The 15070-nt window shown below is 40.8% G+C and overlaps 1 protein-coding gene across 1 annotated transcript; it reads right to left on the bottom strand.

Moving 5' to 3' along the window:
• Nucleotides 1–1549: 1549 nt before the first annotated feature.
• On the bottom strand, nt 1550–14584 carry map2k2a (mitogen-activated protein kinase kinase 2a). The gene is made up of 11 exons (XM_030727683.1): nt 13846–14584; nt 13458–13668; nt 11180–11326; nt 10951–11028; nt 10063–10114; nt 6427–6551; nt 5624–5837; nt 4071–4135; nt 3920–3981; nt 3112–3157; nt 1550–3019 (listed from the first exon to the last, which is right to left on the bottom strand). Exons 1-11 carry the CDS (start codon nt 13932–13934, stop codon nt 2909–2911), a joined length of 1200 nt encoding a protein of 399 aa, XP_030583543.1. The 5' UTR covers nt 13935–14584; the 3' UTR covers nt 1550–2908.
• Nucleotides 14585–15070: the final 486 nt, after the last annotated feature.

Raw genomic sequence — 15070 nt, 5'->3', positions numbered from 1 at the left:
CTGCCCTCTAATCGCAGCACAAAGTTTTACCCCGGTAAAAAGTGAGTTAACCTTCGTAGTACAGAAACCATGAAGTTACCTGGATAAGCCAAAATCCTGCTTCGTAATACAGACCCCTGGTGTCCGGAGTCAAGTTGCTAATTTTAATATGCGTCAGCCAATCTGAGGAAAACTTTGGGTGCATAACTTGCATGTTCCAACTATAATAATAAAATTTTAAAAATAAGTGCACTGTTTATACATTGTCGGTCATTTTATTAGGTACACCTGCCAATCACATGGCAGCAGCTCGCATTTAGGAAACTCATCAGTCAGGACAACCTGCTGAAGAATGTGAAAGAAATGTAATTTAAGTGACTGCATATGGTATAATGGTTGGTGCCAGACGGCCAGGTCTGAGTATTCCAGGAACTGTCGATTTACTGGGATTTTCCCCGCAACCATCACTACACTTTACAGAAAAGGGTTTGAAAACTCACTATCCAGTGAGCAGCAGTTGTCTGGGTGACTGCTTTAAGTTTATAGGAAGGCAACAGTATCTCAAATACTCACTCATTACAACCAAGATATGCAGAAGAGAACCTCTGAAAGCATGATGCATCAAACCTTGAAGCAGGTGGGCTACAGCAGCAGAAGACCACACTGGGTGCCACTCCTGTCAGATAAGAGCTGGAAACTGAGGCTACAATTCACACAGGCTGACCAAAATTGTGGAATAGAAGAGTGGAAAAATGTTACCTGGTCTGATGAGTCTTGACGTCTGCTGAGGGAGGTAGGGTTAAAATTCAGCATAAACATGAAAGCATGGATCCATCCTGCCTTGTAGTAACAGCTCAGGCTGCTGCTGGTGGTGTAGATGCGTGTGGGATCATTTTTTGGCACTTTGAGCCACTTTTACATGCCACAGCCTACCTGAGTATTGCTGCTGACCATGTCCGTTCCTTTATGACTACAGTGTACCCATTTTCTGATGGCTGCTTCCAGCAGGGTAACATATTATCACAAAGCTCCTGTAATCTCAAACTGGTTCCTTAAACACGATACTGTATTCAGTGGCCTCCAGTCACCAGATCTCAATCCAAGAGAGGACCTTTGGAAAATGTTAGAACAGGATTCTACAGCAACTCCATTATGCTATCATGTCAATACAGCCCACAATCTCTGATGAATGTTTCTAGCATCTTGCTGAATCTATACTACAAAGATTTGAGGCACTTCTGAAGTTAAAAGAGGCTCCAAACCAGTATTGGCAGAAAAAAAAAAAGGGAGCCAGTCAAGTGTGGATGCATGTGGACTCCAATTTCTACTACAAATGAAAAAATGTAGTACATTCACAAATAAGTTTTATTTTAATCTTTTTATACATTATAACCATACCAACACATTTTTATATTATAATAAAATGACTTGTCATTTACATAAATCAAGGATTTGTGTATTAAGACTGCAAAATAGTACTGTAATTTTTATATATAGCTTTGTACACATACAGGTGACAATGCATCCATTTTGCTCTTTACAAATGCACTTTTTTTATGGGGGGGGGGGGGGGGGGGGCAGCCATAAGCAGAGAGAATACAAGAGCTCTAGCAAGACAGCAGGATAGCAAGTAAAACCACCACCAATACTGACCTGGGTTACAATGTTCGGTCAGACCCATTGTACTACTTAAGTCTGAAGTCCCACTTGAATTCAGGTTGTACTTTTAACAAAATTAACTGGGTTTAATCACAAGGAAAAGCGTTTTAGCAGTATTTCAACCTAAATCTTTCAACAGCAAGCCTCCAGACTGACTGTGTCCAAAGAGAAAGCTCGGAGCACCAGACGTAGCAGTACGGTGAAAATATGAACACCTCAGGGGAAAGTACAGACCAACAACATAGAGAAAGAAAAAGTCAAATAAGTCAACATGATTGAAATCTCATAACATTGCAGAGTCATTCTCTTGATTAAAAACACCAGCTAATCATCCCCACCATGAAACAAAATACACATACAGTATTAGAAAGATAATAAACCATGCTATATCGTCCCATGAACATTTTTGTTTCCTCAATGTCAAACATATTTTGGCATATAACAGCACGTATATCCTCCCATGTGAGACTAAGTGTGGGAAATTGCGTAAATTGAAATGTATGCTGAAGAAACAATGTCAATCAGTGCTAAGAAAATAAGAACATTCAAATTACAGTTTCATATGCTTCATGAATCTGCATACAGGAAAAGATCAGCCATCAGAAAAAAGTAGTAGTCATGAGTACCCTCTTTGGTTTGTGACATTGTTCATTTGCCAAAAAAAGTGAAAATGACTCCTTACATGCTCATTTGCCCTGCACTCTACTCTCAAACATGATTATTATATTGGAGGTAATTGCAAAGGCTCAGCAAAGAACCTTTTAGCATTTATAACTGTAATTAAAGTAACTGCATTTACCTTCAATAAAAGCAATCTTGAGTTTGCAAGTAGATAATATGCTCAGATTTCCCTATGACTTTCAACAAATCTCTACAGCAGTTTATTAAAATACAGTCCCACAAGCCATCACCTGTCGCCATAGAAAAGGTTAATACAGAATATTTGACAATACAAAATAAGTTTGTCAATGCAAATTTAGTTGATACACTGGCAGCCCTTCAGTGCTTTACATCCTCTGTAGCAATGTGGAAAAAAAAAAATGAGCTGAGGCTGCTCTTGACACTGTCATGGTGAAGCTGTGATCTTACAGTACAATGAGCCCTGCTGCTGGTGAAGAAATAAATGGGGAGGGGGAACTAGAACTGTTTGACTCTATAGAAACATGAAAAAAGTGCCAATGTGTGTGATGGCTTCTGTACGTATACGTACAGGACATGTATGTGTATGCACAGAGACCCAGAGACGTGGCAGGGCAGTGTGGCAGCCTGGTCACTCAGTGCCGCGGGTGGGAGTACTGGGCTGGTTGAGGCCCATGGTTTTGCACAACCAGCCGGCAAAGTCCACTTCCTCCACTTCTGATCGCTTGATGAACGTGTGACTCTAAAGACAATGAAATTTCAGTTTTTACTGTTATCCACAAACAGATCAGTTAAGTATCACATAAATAAAAAATGAACATTTAAGGACCCCACCATTAGCATCTTCAGATCTGCTCTCTCAGCCGGGTTTTTAATCAAACTGCAGACACAAACGACATCAAAAATGTTAATGGAAACATAACTGTTTCTCCAAAACTACCCCCTCCCCCCCCTTTCAAAAATATCCTTCACTTTGTATGCATGTCAGTCACTGTGTATGACATGCGCGGTGTTAGATGCTAAAAGGCCTTCCTTGTTCTCTTTGAGTTCACCTTAATCCAAGTTTAATGTGTACACATGCATGTTCTCATTTTGTGACATCACAAGTGTGATGCAGAAACATGATATGCAGCAATTATTTGAACTAATAAAAATCTCTATATTCATAGATTTCAAACTTTTTAAAGATAGAGAAAAGGTAGATGCTATTCTGGGCTTTTATGGAGAAAAGAAATCAGAAGAGGATTTTTATCAGGGTCTTGTGGTCCATAGGTGGAGGGATGTTATGTTTTCAGTACAGTTTGTCTGTTAGCAGGATAACTTGGAAAATTATGAATGGATTTTGATTAAAATTTCTGGATAATTGATTACATTTTGGTAGCATAGTATCAGCACATAATTTGAAGGGCTTTGAAGAGCTCTGCTGAGTGCCCTTCTAGTTGTCTATGCTGTACTTAATTATTCCCCAACCACCTTAGAACTGCACAAGCACAAAAACTAAATTAAAATCATTCAATTGCCAACAGCTCTTGCAACATACAAAGCAATTTGGCGATTTCACAGTTATCTAAATAATTGTCTCTCATAATTCTTTTTTCTCTAAGAGCAGAGAAAAGAAAAAAATGTCTTATCTAGTGCTCACCATTTTGTAACAAAGTCCTGGAAGTCACTGGTAAAGACACCGAGTGGCAATTTGGGGGGTGGCTGAGGAGGAAGCAAGAGTCAAAGATTATAAGCAGAGTAATTAAAGGTTTGTGTGTGTTCATATTATGAAAATGAGCCATTTCTCAGACCTCATTGACAATGTAGTCCAAAAGTTCAAAGATGGCCATGGCAGGTCTACTGTCCATCCCAGATCCTACGGAAAAGGAAACATCACAGCCACAATCTGTTTAGAATAGGTTTACATGCTTTAGTGTTCATTTACTGTACATTTTCTCATACGACAAAGCACCTCTTTTTGATCTCCCTAAAACTCTGTTTTAACTCTTATCGCTTAGACAGTGATTATACTATGTTGTAGACACTGACAGCTGGCGATACCCTGGCTGAGTAGTCATTCCTGTTATACTTCTGTGAAGTTCACATGCATAGTTGGGGCATTGTGATGTAAAGTTGGAGTCCACTAGGTCACCAAAAAATAAAAAATTGACAGGCACACAGATGCCCACTCAGAGCCTTGCACTCATTGTCTGATGATGAAATTTACATCACTTGGATCCAACTGGACCCTAGCGGACTTGAAAACTGCAACACCTGCATAAGGCCCCCCTCCTAGTATGAGATGACTGGGCTCATAGTACTTAGTACCTAACTAGTGTTTTGGGTAGGTACTATGACCCCAGTCATGTCTACTGTAATAGGTTTTTCCCATGGCTGTGCTGCTTTTCTTTGGGAGCTCCCATTTCTCCCATGATCAAAAACAAGTCTCCTGTAATGGTGCTCTTCACCTAAGCACTGGCTGACATACCATTACTAGGAAATGTTAAGTGCAGAGAATACATTTTACTATGAGGATCAATAAAGATAGATTTTTTTGGCCTTACTCAAAACGTTGGACCATACAACCAGAATGTGAACCAGACATATTGGACTGGACATACAACAGAACTGATGCTCTGTTCTGCAGTGGGTCCATAACAGAGAGGTAATGAATGGAAAGACTGGGCATTACTGAATTATAAATGCATCATGTGTTTAAAAAACACAAAACAAAAAACGTGTACCACTGGAATTGTTAACAACACAGACAGCTGAGTTGCACAACAGCACAAAAGGCAACATGAAAACATAGTTACCTTTGCCCAGTCAGCGTTTACTGGCTTCAAACCCATCTTATAATTTCCACATTCTCTAATTATTACATTATGATTATTACACAGCTGTGACCTTTTAACATGAAGTCAAAGTAGCGCTAGTCAAAACTGCCAAGTAACACACCAACTTTCCTGTTGTTGAGACAGTGCTGTCAAAAACGTTACCCTCTGGGCATTCAGTTCCTCAGATACCAGGAGTACATAAAGACTCTTGTGTTTGTTCTTAAAGCCAACAATAGAATATTTTCTGTGCTTTGCTTGTGGCTAAGATATTTCAGAGTTTGCTCTGAGCCATCCACTCATACATTGCATGAGGCCGTGCCAAACTAGCTGCTAGTCAAGCATTATGGAAATGTGTTACGTACTGGTATAGGTAAGTAGGTTAAGGAGCTGTGTTTGCTTGCGGGCGAGAATAACTTTGTTGTGGACTTTACAAATCTTATGCATGCACAAAATGCTATATAACACACTAAAGGAAGTCCAGAAAGCATAATATGATCTCAAATTGTGTGTGTTTTTGCTCTTCATACCACTGATGGGCCTGCCGGGTGGTCTAGGCCTCTGCATGTTGATGTGAGGCTCTCCCTCAGCTCCATCCACAACGGCCCGTCCGAAGATGGCCTCCAGCTCTCTGGCGTCTGGTGGGGGGATGGGGTAGCGGCCAATCGCCAGCTCTACCAGAGACAGACCCATGCTCCACACGTCAGACTGAACCGAGTAATGAGTGCCCTGCAGTCTCTCCGGCTGTTGAGAAACACACAACTACGTCACATGGAGTTGGTGAAGCCAAGATGCAAGGCAGGGGAGAGGGCTGGGCAGGCACAGGAAGTGGAGGAGAGGAGTGGGAATGGAAAAGAAGGGGTGTTACGGCAAGCAGAGGTGGGGTGTGGTTAGGGCAAGAGGACAGAGAATAAAGGGTTTGGCAGGATGATCAGCAACTCTGGACTGTTTTAGGGGTGAGCAAGGACAGGTGTGTGTGTGTGTTAGGAATTACAATCAAAGGGCAAGTCTCTCTGCACCAGCGGTGCTGTTCTGGGAATAGGATGGGAATTAAACTGGGACACATAAGCAGCTTTTGGCACTGCACCCACCAGGTGTCTAAGAGTGAGGGGAAAGGACGAGAAAGAGCGAGCACAGTTGCCTCCCTCATTGCCAAAGAGCCCTTCCTGGGTACAGCCCTTGGTTCTTGGCAGGGGAGTGTGGGAGGGCCAGAGGAAAGGAAAGCAGAGGGTGGGACCAGTGAACAAGAGCCATGTGAGAAGAGTGGAGAAGGAAAGTGGGGATAGGGCCAGAGGAAAAGGGGTGAGGGCGCAGGCGTGCAGAGCTGACTCACCGACATGTAGGAGCGCGTTCCAACAAAGGAGTTGGCCATGGAATCTATGAGCTGGCCGCTAACACCGAAGTCACACAGCTTGATCTCCCCACGAGAGTTGACCAGTATGTTGGAGGGCTTGACGTCTACATGGCAGAGGGGACATGGACAAACAAATGCACATTAGATCTACAAGAAAAGACTCTTCTTTATTCTCCGTCTCTTCTGTCATTTGCATGCCTCACCTTAGCACTGACAATTTGATTTACACAAGTTATTTGTAGGCAAAAGAATGCAAAGTTGTGTAACTAAATTATAGCTTAAAAAAAGGAAAAGAAAATGCCAACACTGCCACACTGTTGTGCGAATATACAATACTGTGCAAAAGTCAGGAATTTTAAGTAAAGAATAAAAAAAGCATTTTTCAAAATAAAATACAATTAACATTTTAATAAAGTTTCAGAAATCTTGGATAACATACCATAATTTTTCTGTGGATTTAAACTATTTAAGTGTGTAATCCCAGACTTGCTTGAAAACGTTAAGATCGGCATTATGTGGAGGCTACACTATCTGTTGCATCTTGTTCTTTTTGTTGCTCCAGACAATTCTATATGATTGTGTATATGTTTGTTTATGTAAACCCTCGTGTGGCTAACAACTTCTCGGCAATGGCTTCATGTCTGAACATGTCCCCAGGTCACCTTCCCCAAAAAAGTTGCAGGGACAATGTTACTGGACTGGGCCTAGCATAATTTATGTACTGTATCATCTTACGCACATGACGAATTACGACAGCTCTTACATAATATTTTTAGAAAATTCCCCAAACAACAAGCTTCATCATCATTATTTTCTCAATAATAGCAATTTAGCAATAAGATTGAAACATTTGTCTGTAATAGAACAGAATAGAAGAGAGATCTCTATTTCTGATTAGGGGCAGAGGCAGCTTTCATGCACACTGCAGCACTTTTGCACATATTGCAAAAAAATAAAATAAAATAAGAAATTAAAAAAGTGATATGTGTGGGGTCGGAACTGACAGTATGATATTTTGTGTATTGATGGATACCAAATATTGATATTTTATGATATAAACTGCAAACACATATTTAACTTTTAGTACCAGAATAATAAAATCAACTGCTTTTCAGTCCACCAGATGATGCTGTTAGGTTTTTGTGGTGTGAGGTCAGCAGAGGTGATGGCCAACATGTGGGGGGAAGTGCGTAGTACAAAGATGGAGTCATTGGAGAACAAACAGAAAAGCTCCAGCCAGATTTAAATCAAACGTAAGAACTTTTTTTTTTTTTAAACTTTTAACAATGATGGGACAAAGGAGATGGATATAACACGTGTGATTTGTTAAATCTTGTGGAAAACGAGGGCTTTTCTTACATGCTCAAGACACCAGTACCCAGATATGTGACACTATCACATAGTTTTTTTCACAGACACAGCCCTTTTCTACAGACTGATTCTAGAGAAGTGATGAGAGAAGTGAAGCGTAAAGTTGAGGAAAAATTAGAAAAGCTTATGCTTTTATTTTATTTGGGGGGGGGGGGGGGGCAGTAATTGCAGGTCTTTGGACTGTGGGACGAAGCTCGATTACTCAGAGAAAACCCACACAAACACAGGGGGAACATGCAAACTTCACACAGAAAGGCCCCAGCCAATGGGGATTCGAACTCAGGACTTTCATGCTGTGAGGCAACAGTAGCAGTCTATAATATCACTTTGCACCAATAAAAATGACTAAAGTGAGAGGAACAGACTGAGAACGTTGTCTTATTGGATAAAACAAATATTGACAAACTTTCATTTTTGAAGGCACAATTTGCATCTGAAAAAGGTGACAAATTGTAATATGTGTTATTGCAATGATCAGTATATAGGAAAATGTTTTACCTCCTGAGACCCTGCGTCCACATATGGGGACATTACATTTTGGCTTTGCTGCACCTTATACTTCATTGTGCTCAATAGTATTTTATACTTTGTTAAGTCATGTTGTTTTTGTTGTGTTATGCTATAAAAATAATCCCAGTATAGTGTAAAGTATGTAACAACCATGTAACAAAATACAACTTCCTGTTCAAAGAGGAAGCTTAGTAAATATACATATCAGGTCCATCTAATTACAAATATCTAGGAGAAATTGAAAATGCATCGCAAACAGGAGCTCGGGTCTCAGGAGGTTAAAATCACAATAACATCATGAATTAAGTATTGTGATATCATATTGCAGGGACTGGTGATTCCCAGCTCTAATCTATACACTATATTATAGGGCAATGAATGTATGTGTATCCACGGTTTGGGCCCTGGTTTTTATGCCAGACAAGACAATGAACATATTTTTTCCACGATAGACTGAGAACACCTTCTACAAATAAAAGATCTTTCGTGCTTCATAGAAATATTCAGAACAGTGCTACAGTCTTCCATGAAGGCCACGGGTGGCATGCACAGCGCTCCCAGCTCTTGCTGAACCCCTGTTATAAACAAGCCCAGTCCTCCACATATCCAATTCATCACTGAAAAACATCCTGCAAAATAATGGTGTAGGACTGAGGCCTGCAATCTGTCCTCTGCGGTGTATGACCCCCTCCCACCGACCAAGGACATATGAGGAGTGGCTGAGGAAGAAATGGCATGAAAGAGTGGGAGAACGATGGAGGGAGACACAGAGGGAGGGGTCAACAGGGCGCGGTTGCTCTATAATCACATCTGAGAGGCTGTAATTACCGCCTGAGCTCACAGACAACACTGTCCTAGAGTACCACCGACCCTGTAGCACTGAAACTTCACTGCACTATGCATGTCTCACTGCTCCCTTCATCAGTAATTTTCACAACAGCACACCCATGTGTCCTCACTGGTGTGCAGTGAAAAAAACTTGAGATGTTTGCCTGAGATGCTGCGACATGTCATTTTGTTAAATACAACGATAATGGTTTTCATTAAGCTTCTTTCCCCCCTTATTCTCCAAATTTCTGTGATCAGAAACTTGTGATTTTCCCAAAAGAACAGCATGTCTTTTGAAAAGCATGCTAAACCTCTTAAAATGTTGATGCATGTGGAGGAAAAGGCCTGAAGACAATTAATACAAATGTGAATGAAAGAGGACAGGGACTACCAGAGCCTGTCTCCTCGATGTGGCACATTTCAAGTGGTTACACTAACCAAAGAAGTTCAAACATCTGGAAATACCGATCATACCTAAATGCTTTTTGTTAGTGTGTTTGTCCTTCTTTCAGAGATGAAAGGAGAATGTCAGTAGGGGAAAGGAAAAAAAAAAAAAAAAAAAAAAAAGTGAATCCGGCATTTAAAAAGTAAAATAAATAAATAAAAAAATGTATAAATCTGTCCTGATGCCTCATAAGCATTAGAAAAATGTATCTACCATTAAGAATTGGGTGATTGGAATCATTATGACACCCATAAGCAGTGCCCACAAACATATCTACATATGTTAAATGAGGTTGAAATTCCATATTTTTGATACTTTATCAAAACCAAATCATTCTGTTGGCAACACACTGATAATATAAACTCCACATTCAGGACTTGTTATACTGTGGGGATTTGAAAGTGTTGCAGAAGAGATTTTAAGCGCAACTGTAATTTACTGAGGCTCAAGAATGTTGTTACCTCTGTGCATGATTTGGTGCTTCTCTCGCAGATAGGCTAATCCTCTCAACACCTGTAAAAGAACAAGCAAAACATTCAAACCAAGTATTCAGACATACAAATCTTAGGCAAGAATCTGTGCACGCACATAACAGAATTTGCCATAGGTAGATTACAAAAAATGTTTTTCTAATGTGTTTGTACCCTTTGGGCTTGACCCCTTTTGGGCTTGTTTATATATCACTGTCAAATTCAAACAAAGACTATATTTATAATGAAAAGAGTATCTTAAAAGTTGCTCTGTGTGTTCAAAACTACCGCCTTCAGGTGGTAAACGTTAGCAACTAATCATGCTGCAGTGTACGTGCATATCCTGTCCATAATTTTAGACACCAAAGAACACCAAAAATTCATGTTTTTGGTTTGTGCAGAACACTTTGAATGTGATTTGTCAAAGTTTCAATGACCTTTTGGATGTAAAACATTTTAATTTTTTCATTTTATCCTTCTATACATATTTAAAATTTGTAATAAATAAAGGTATAAATGCTGATGTTTGACAGTCAACATTAAATACACTTTAAGTGAGCGAGCAGTAGTCCTATGGCCTCCTCAAGGCACATCATGGAGCGCTTTTGTCTAAACCAAAGGAGTATTTCCAGCAGTGAGAATGTGTCTGATGTTGACCTTCTCCTGCTGTGAGCTACATGTGAGAAAGAACAATTTCAGAAAATTTTCCAGGCCCGATACTCTTGACATCGTCCAGAGTTCATGTGTGAAAACTTCTGAAGTGAACGCTTGTGCCAAGACATTCTCTCAAGGCATTCAAGAGAGATCATATTTACAACCTAAAAATATACACCTCAAACCACAAGACAAAAAAGAAAAAACATTAAACGGTGTACGTACAGCTATGCTAACTTTTCCAAGGATTTCTTCTGGGATTCTTCTGGCTTCCTTAAGAACCTGGTCCAAGGATCCGCCATCCTGCAGAGACAAAATCAGCTCATGTTAAGACAAACAAAACTGCACATTCCCCTGTCTGAATATATGTTTTGCACAAAATAACTCAGGTGATTCAAAAAATAAATTCTATGTTCTTACACAGAATGCCCAGCTAACAATCTTGGTCTCTTACCATGTGCTCCATACAGATGCTGATCTCTCCATCGCTGTAGAAAGCCCCATAGAAGCCCACAATATAGGGTGAGTTGCACTCATGCAGGACCTGCAGCTCTCTGATAATCTGGTTCCTGATGGCAGGTTTGATTTCTAAGTGGATCAACTGACAAGACAAAAGGCTAAATTAACCATTGCTCCAATGCAAATGATGCAGTTACATTATTTGCTGACCTCTTTATAGACTCATGGCCACTTTATTAAGTACACCTGTTTAACAGCTCATTACCACAAATATCTAATGACCAACACGTGGCAGCCACTCTGGGCATTTAGGCATGTAATCACTGTCAAAATGACCTGCTGAAGTTCAAACTGAGGATCAGAATGAGCAAGAAAGGTGATTTAAATGACTCTAAACCAGGGGTGGGCAATCCCAGGCCTCGAGGGCTGGTGTCCTGCAGGTTTTAGATGTGTCCCTGATCCAACACACCTGAATCAAATGGCTGAATTACCTCCTCAGTATGCAGTCAAGTTCTCCAGAGTCCTGCTAATGACTTCTATATGTGATTCAGGTGTGTTGGCTCAGGAACACATCTAAAACATGCAGGACACCGGCCCTCGAGGCCTGGAGTTGCCCACCCCTGCTCTAAACACATCTGTGTCATGGCTGTTAGAGTCAGGTGGACTGGTCTGAGTATTCCAGAAACTGCTGATCGACCAGGATTCTTCCATACAACGATCTCTAGGGTTTACAAAGAATGGTCCAAAAAGAGAAAATATCCAGTTAGCAGCAGTTCTCTGGGCAAACGGCCACAAAGCTTTGAGCTGACAGGGAGGCAACAGTAACTCAAATAGTCACTCACTACAATCAAGGTATGTAGAAGACAATCTCTGAATGCACAACACATCGAACCTTGAAGCAGATGGGCTACAGCAGCAGAAACCCACACTGGTTCCGGGGACAATCCTGTCAGCTAAAAACAGGAAACTGAGGCTACAAATCACACAGGCTCAGCAAATTTGGACAACAGAAGACTTTAAAAACACTGCCTGGTCTGATGAGTCTTGGTTTGTGCTGCAACATTCAGATAGCAGGGTCAGAATTTGGTGTAACCATGAAAGCATGGATCCAGCTGTCCATGTCCATCCCTTTATGACAACAGTGTACACATCTTCTGATGGTGGCTTCCATCAGGAAAACGCACAATGTCACAAAGCTCACATCAAACAGGTTTCTTGAACATGACAATGAGTTCACTGTACCCAGATGGCCTCTGCAATCAACAGATCTCAATCCAATAGAGCACCTTTGAGATGTGGTGAAACCGAAAATTCACATCATGGATGTGCAGCTGACAAATCTGCAGCAACTGCATAATACCATCATGTCAATATGGACCAAACGCTGAGGAATGTTTCCAGCATTTTATTTCAACTATGCCACAGAGAATTAAGACAGTTACGATGGCAAAAGGGGCTCCAACCAGGTACTAGGAAGGTGTGCCTAACAAAGTGGCCATTAAGTGTATATCAAGGTAACATTTAAGAGGTCAGGGCCAATTTAACGAGAGCAGTGTGTGTTGGGTAAACAACTTGCGCGCACACAGTGTTGAATCAGACATACAGAAAACACTTACTTCCTTTATTTCTCAAGCTTTCAGTCGAAGTTCAACTGACATGTCAATCCACGCTTACAACTTACAGGCTACAAGTTTGAGCTTGCTTAAGCTACTGTAGTTTCTGTATGAAATCTGAATAACTTAAACATTGATGCTTAAATACTCAAAAAGAGACAGATACTAATATTTAGTGTACTACACTTGGAGAGTTTGAGTGGAAAATACAGACATGCATGAGGTTTATAAAAAAAAAAAAAGTAACATTGGGAAATATCTTTCTTAAAAACACACAAGATGATACTTGTGATAAGGATCCCATTAGGTATAGGTAAGCCAATATATGTGCTGAACAAGAAGTTTCACAGTGGCACAATGTGTCAGGCACTGGCAATAAAATACCTCAGGCATAACCCTGACATTTACCTGTAGCATTTTTGTTTGTGACAAGTGAATTTACTAAGGCACAAGAAACACTACAGGGCTCCATTTTTTTTTAAACTTGTGGTGCAAACTAACTATTTTATTCTACTTAATTATTTTTGGTTCATTTGCTTCTCGCCCAACAGGCATTTCCAGGCATGGTGTAATGACAGCTTAAATAAACCTGAAGTGGAATGCAGTTTTTTTTTTCCACTTTCACTTAGAGAACAAAGTTAAATAAACATCGTTCTTTACCTTCCGAGCCATGACCAAGCCTGAGGGTTTGTGGCGGACCTTGTTGACCACCCCTCCATTTCCTGCACCCAGCTCACATATGGGTTCAAAATCTTCATCTTTCAGCTCCCCAACCTGAGCTTTCTGGGTGAGAAAGGCTTCCAGCCGCTTCCTCTGTTGTTCATCCAGGTCCAGCTCGCCCAGCTTCTTCTGTAAGGCCTCTAGGTTGGCTCTGTAAGGAGGCGGCATTTGGTTTAACTGAGTTCCATAAAAAGAGTGAGAACATATGCACCTCCTTATAAGGTGATGCAGACATGTAACGCTGTGCAACTGCAGCAACTGCTAATTACCCAGGTATAAATACAAAGCAATTAATGATTCAGTCGTTCAACACAGTAATACTACTTACTCAGATGCAGCATCAATGGTGTTTGAGGTGGCCTGTCCTTCTCCAATGGGCGTAATGTTAAGGGGACCGGGTTTTCTTTTGGGGCCCATTTCAACAACGACCCGAATCGACTTCGTCCAAAAAAGGGAAAAAGAAAAAAGAAAAAAGAAAAAAAAAAAAAGGAGGGAAGGGGAGGAAAAAAGTACCCAACTACAGGAAACTGTGCTACTCTAACCTTTCCCTCGTCTGAAAGTCAGTCTTAAACAGCAACAGGATCAGGTCCAGCAACTTGGCTATCTAACGTTAGCTAAGTTAGTGTACTTTAGGAAGCATGTCAGTTAGGTTTTACCAGATTCACTATCACCCCAATGTGCCCTTTAAAAGTCAGACAGCTTATCTGGTGCATCTATAGCATTCGGTGTACACACATTCTGTTACTCGGCTTCTTCTTGGTTATCTACCCGCTGCATTAGCCACCTAGCTGCTACTAGCTAGCGCTACCTCCTGCAAAATCGTGCCCTGCGCCTCTAAGTCCGAACGTAGAGCCGCCTCTCAGAAGACACGGGGCCGCCCGCCACGTTTTACCGGCAGCAACACCGGGACACCGACTCGGCTCGTTTTCCTCAGCAAGACGGCGGTGTCCGAAAAGTAAATCCGTCCGTGATACAGTTCGGGGTGTAGGGTTCTCAAGCGGCGAGAATAACTGTAGCTAATACAGGAAGCAAGCAGCCGCCTGCAGCATCAGACCTGACACCAACAGGGAGAGCCCGTGATAAGTAGCGCGAGATTGCCTTTGACAAGTTGATACGAGATATGCAAAATAAATAAATAAATAAAATCTCATATGGGGTCGGAGGGGGGCTGTATGACATTTGCAGTTTGTGCTAACACCCTCAGTATGTAGTTTTTAATGAGATACAAACTCATTTTAACCATATCTCATCCACCCTGTGCAGCCTTATGTATTTATTGTCAGTAAGTAAACACACGAACAGAAAAGACGGATATCTTTTGCTGCCCTCTGCTGGCAGTAACAGGTTTAACTGAAAATAGTTTATTTTATTCTTAAACCAGAAATCGTGTTATGCCACCATAAAAGCATAAAAGACACCATTTGACGGTGATTTTTTTCTTTTAATTTTACATTGTAAAAACTGTATTTGATAGAGTTTTGAAAGCAGGATTGTTGTGGATCTTCTGTTTTCTATTAAACTAATGAGAGTATCAATATTTTACAGTTTTAAAG

This window comes from Archocentrus centrarchus, chromosome 4 (assembly GCF_007364275.1).
Source record: "Archocentrus centrarchus isolate MPI-CPG fArcCen1 chromosome 4, fArcCen1, whole genome shotgun sequence".
In the NCBI taxonomy this organism is placed as follows: Eukaryota; Metazoa; Chordata; class Actinopteri; order Cichliformes; family Cichlidae; genus Archocentrus; species Archocentrus centrarchus.
Note: the sequence above shows the minus strand (reverse complement) of the source record. Positions and strands in the feature narration are given on the sequence as shown.

Bases quoted from the DNA above. Each gene is read 5' to 3' on its own strand.
- map2k2a (XM_030727683.1), bottom strand. From the start codon at position 13,934: ATGGGCCCCAAAAGAAAACCCGGTCCCCTTAACATTACGCCCATTGGA. The intron at 11,029-11,179 runs GTAAGAGACCAA...TTGTCTCTGCAG, and splicing joins GCATCTGTATGGAGCACATG to GATGGCGGATCCTTGGACCA. The intron at 4,136-5,623 runs GTATGAAGAGCA...CCTTTTCCGTAG, and splicing joins ACCCGGCAGGCCCATCAGTG to GATCTGGGATGGACAGTAGA.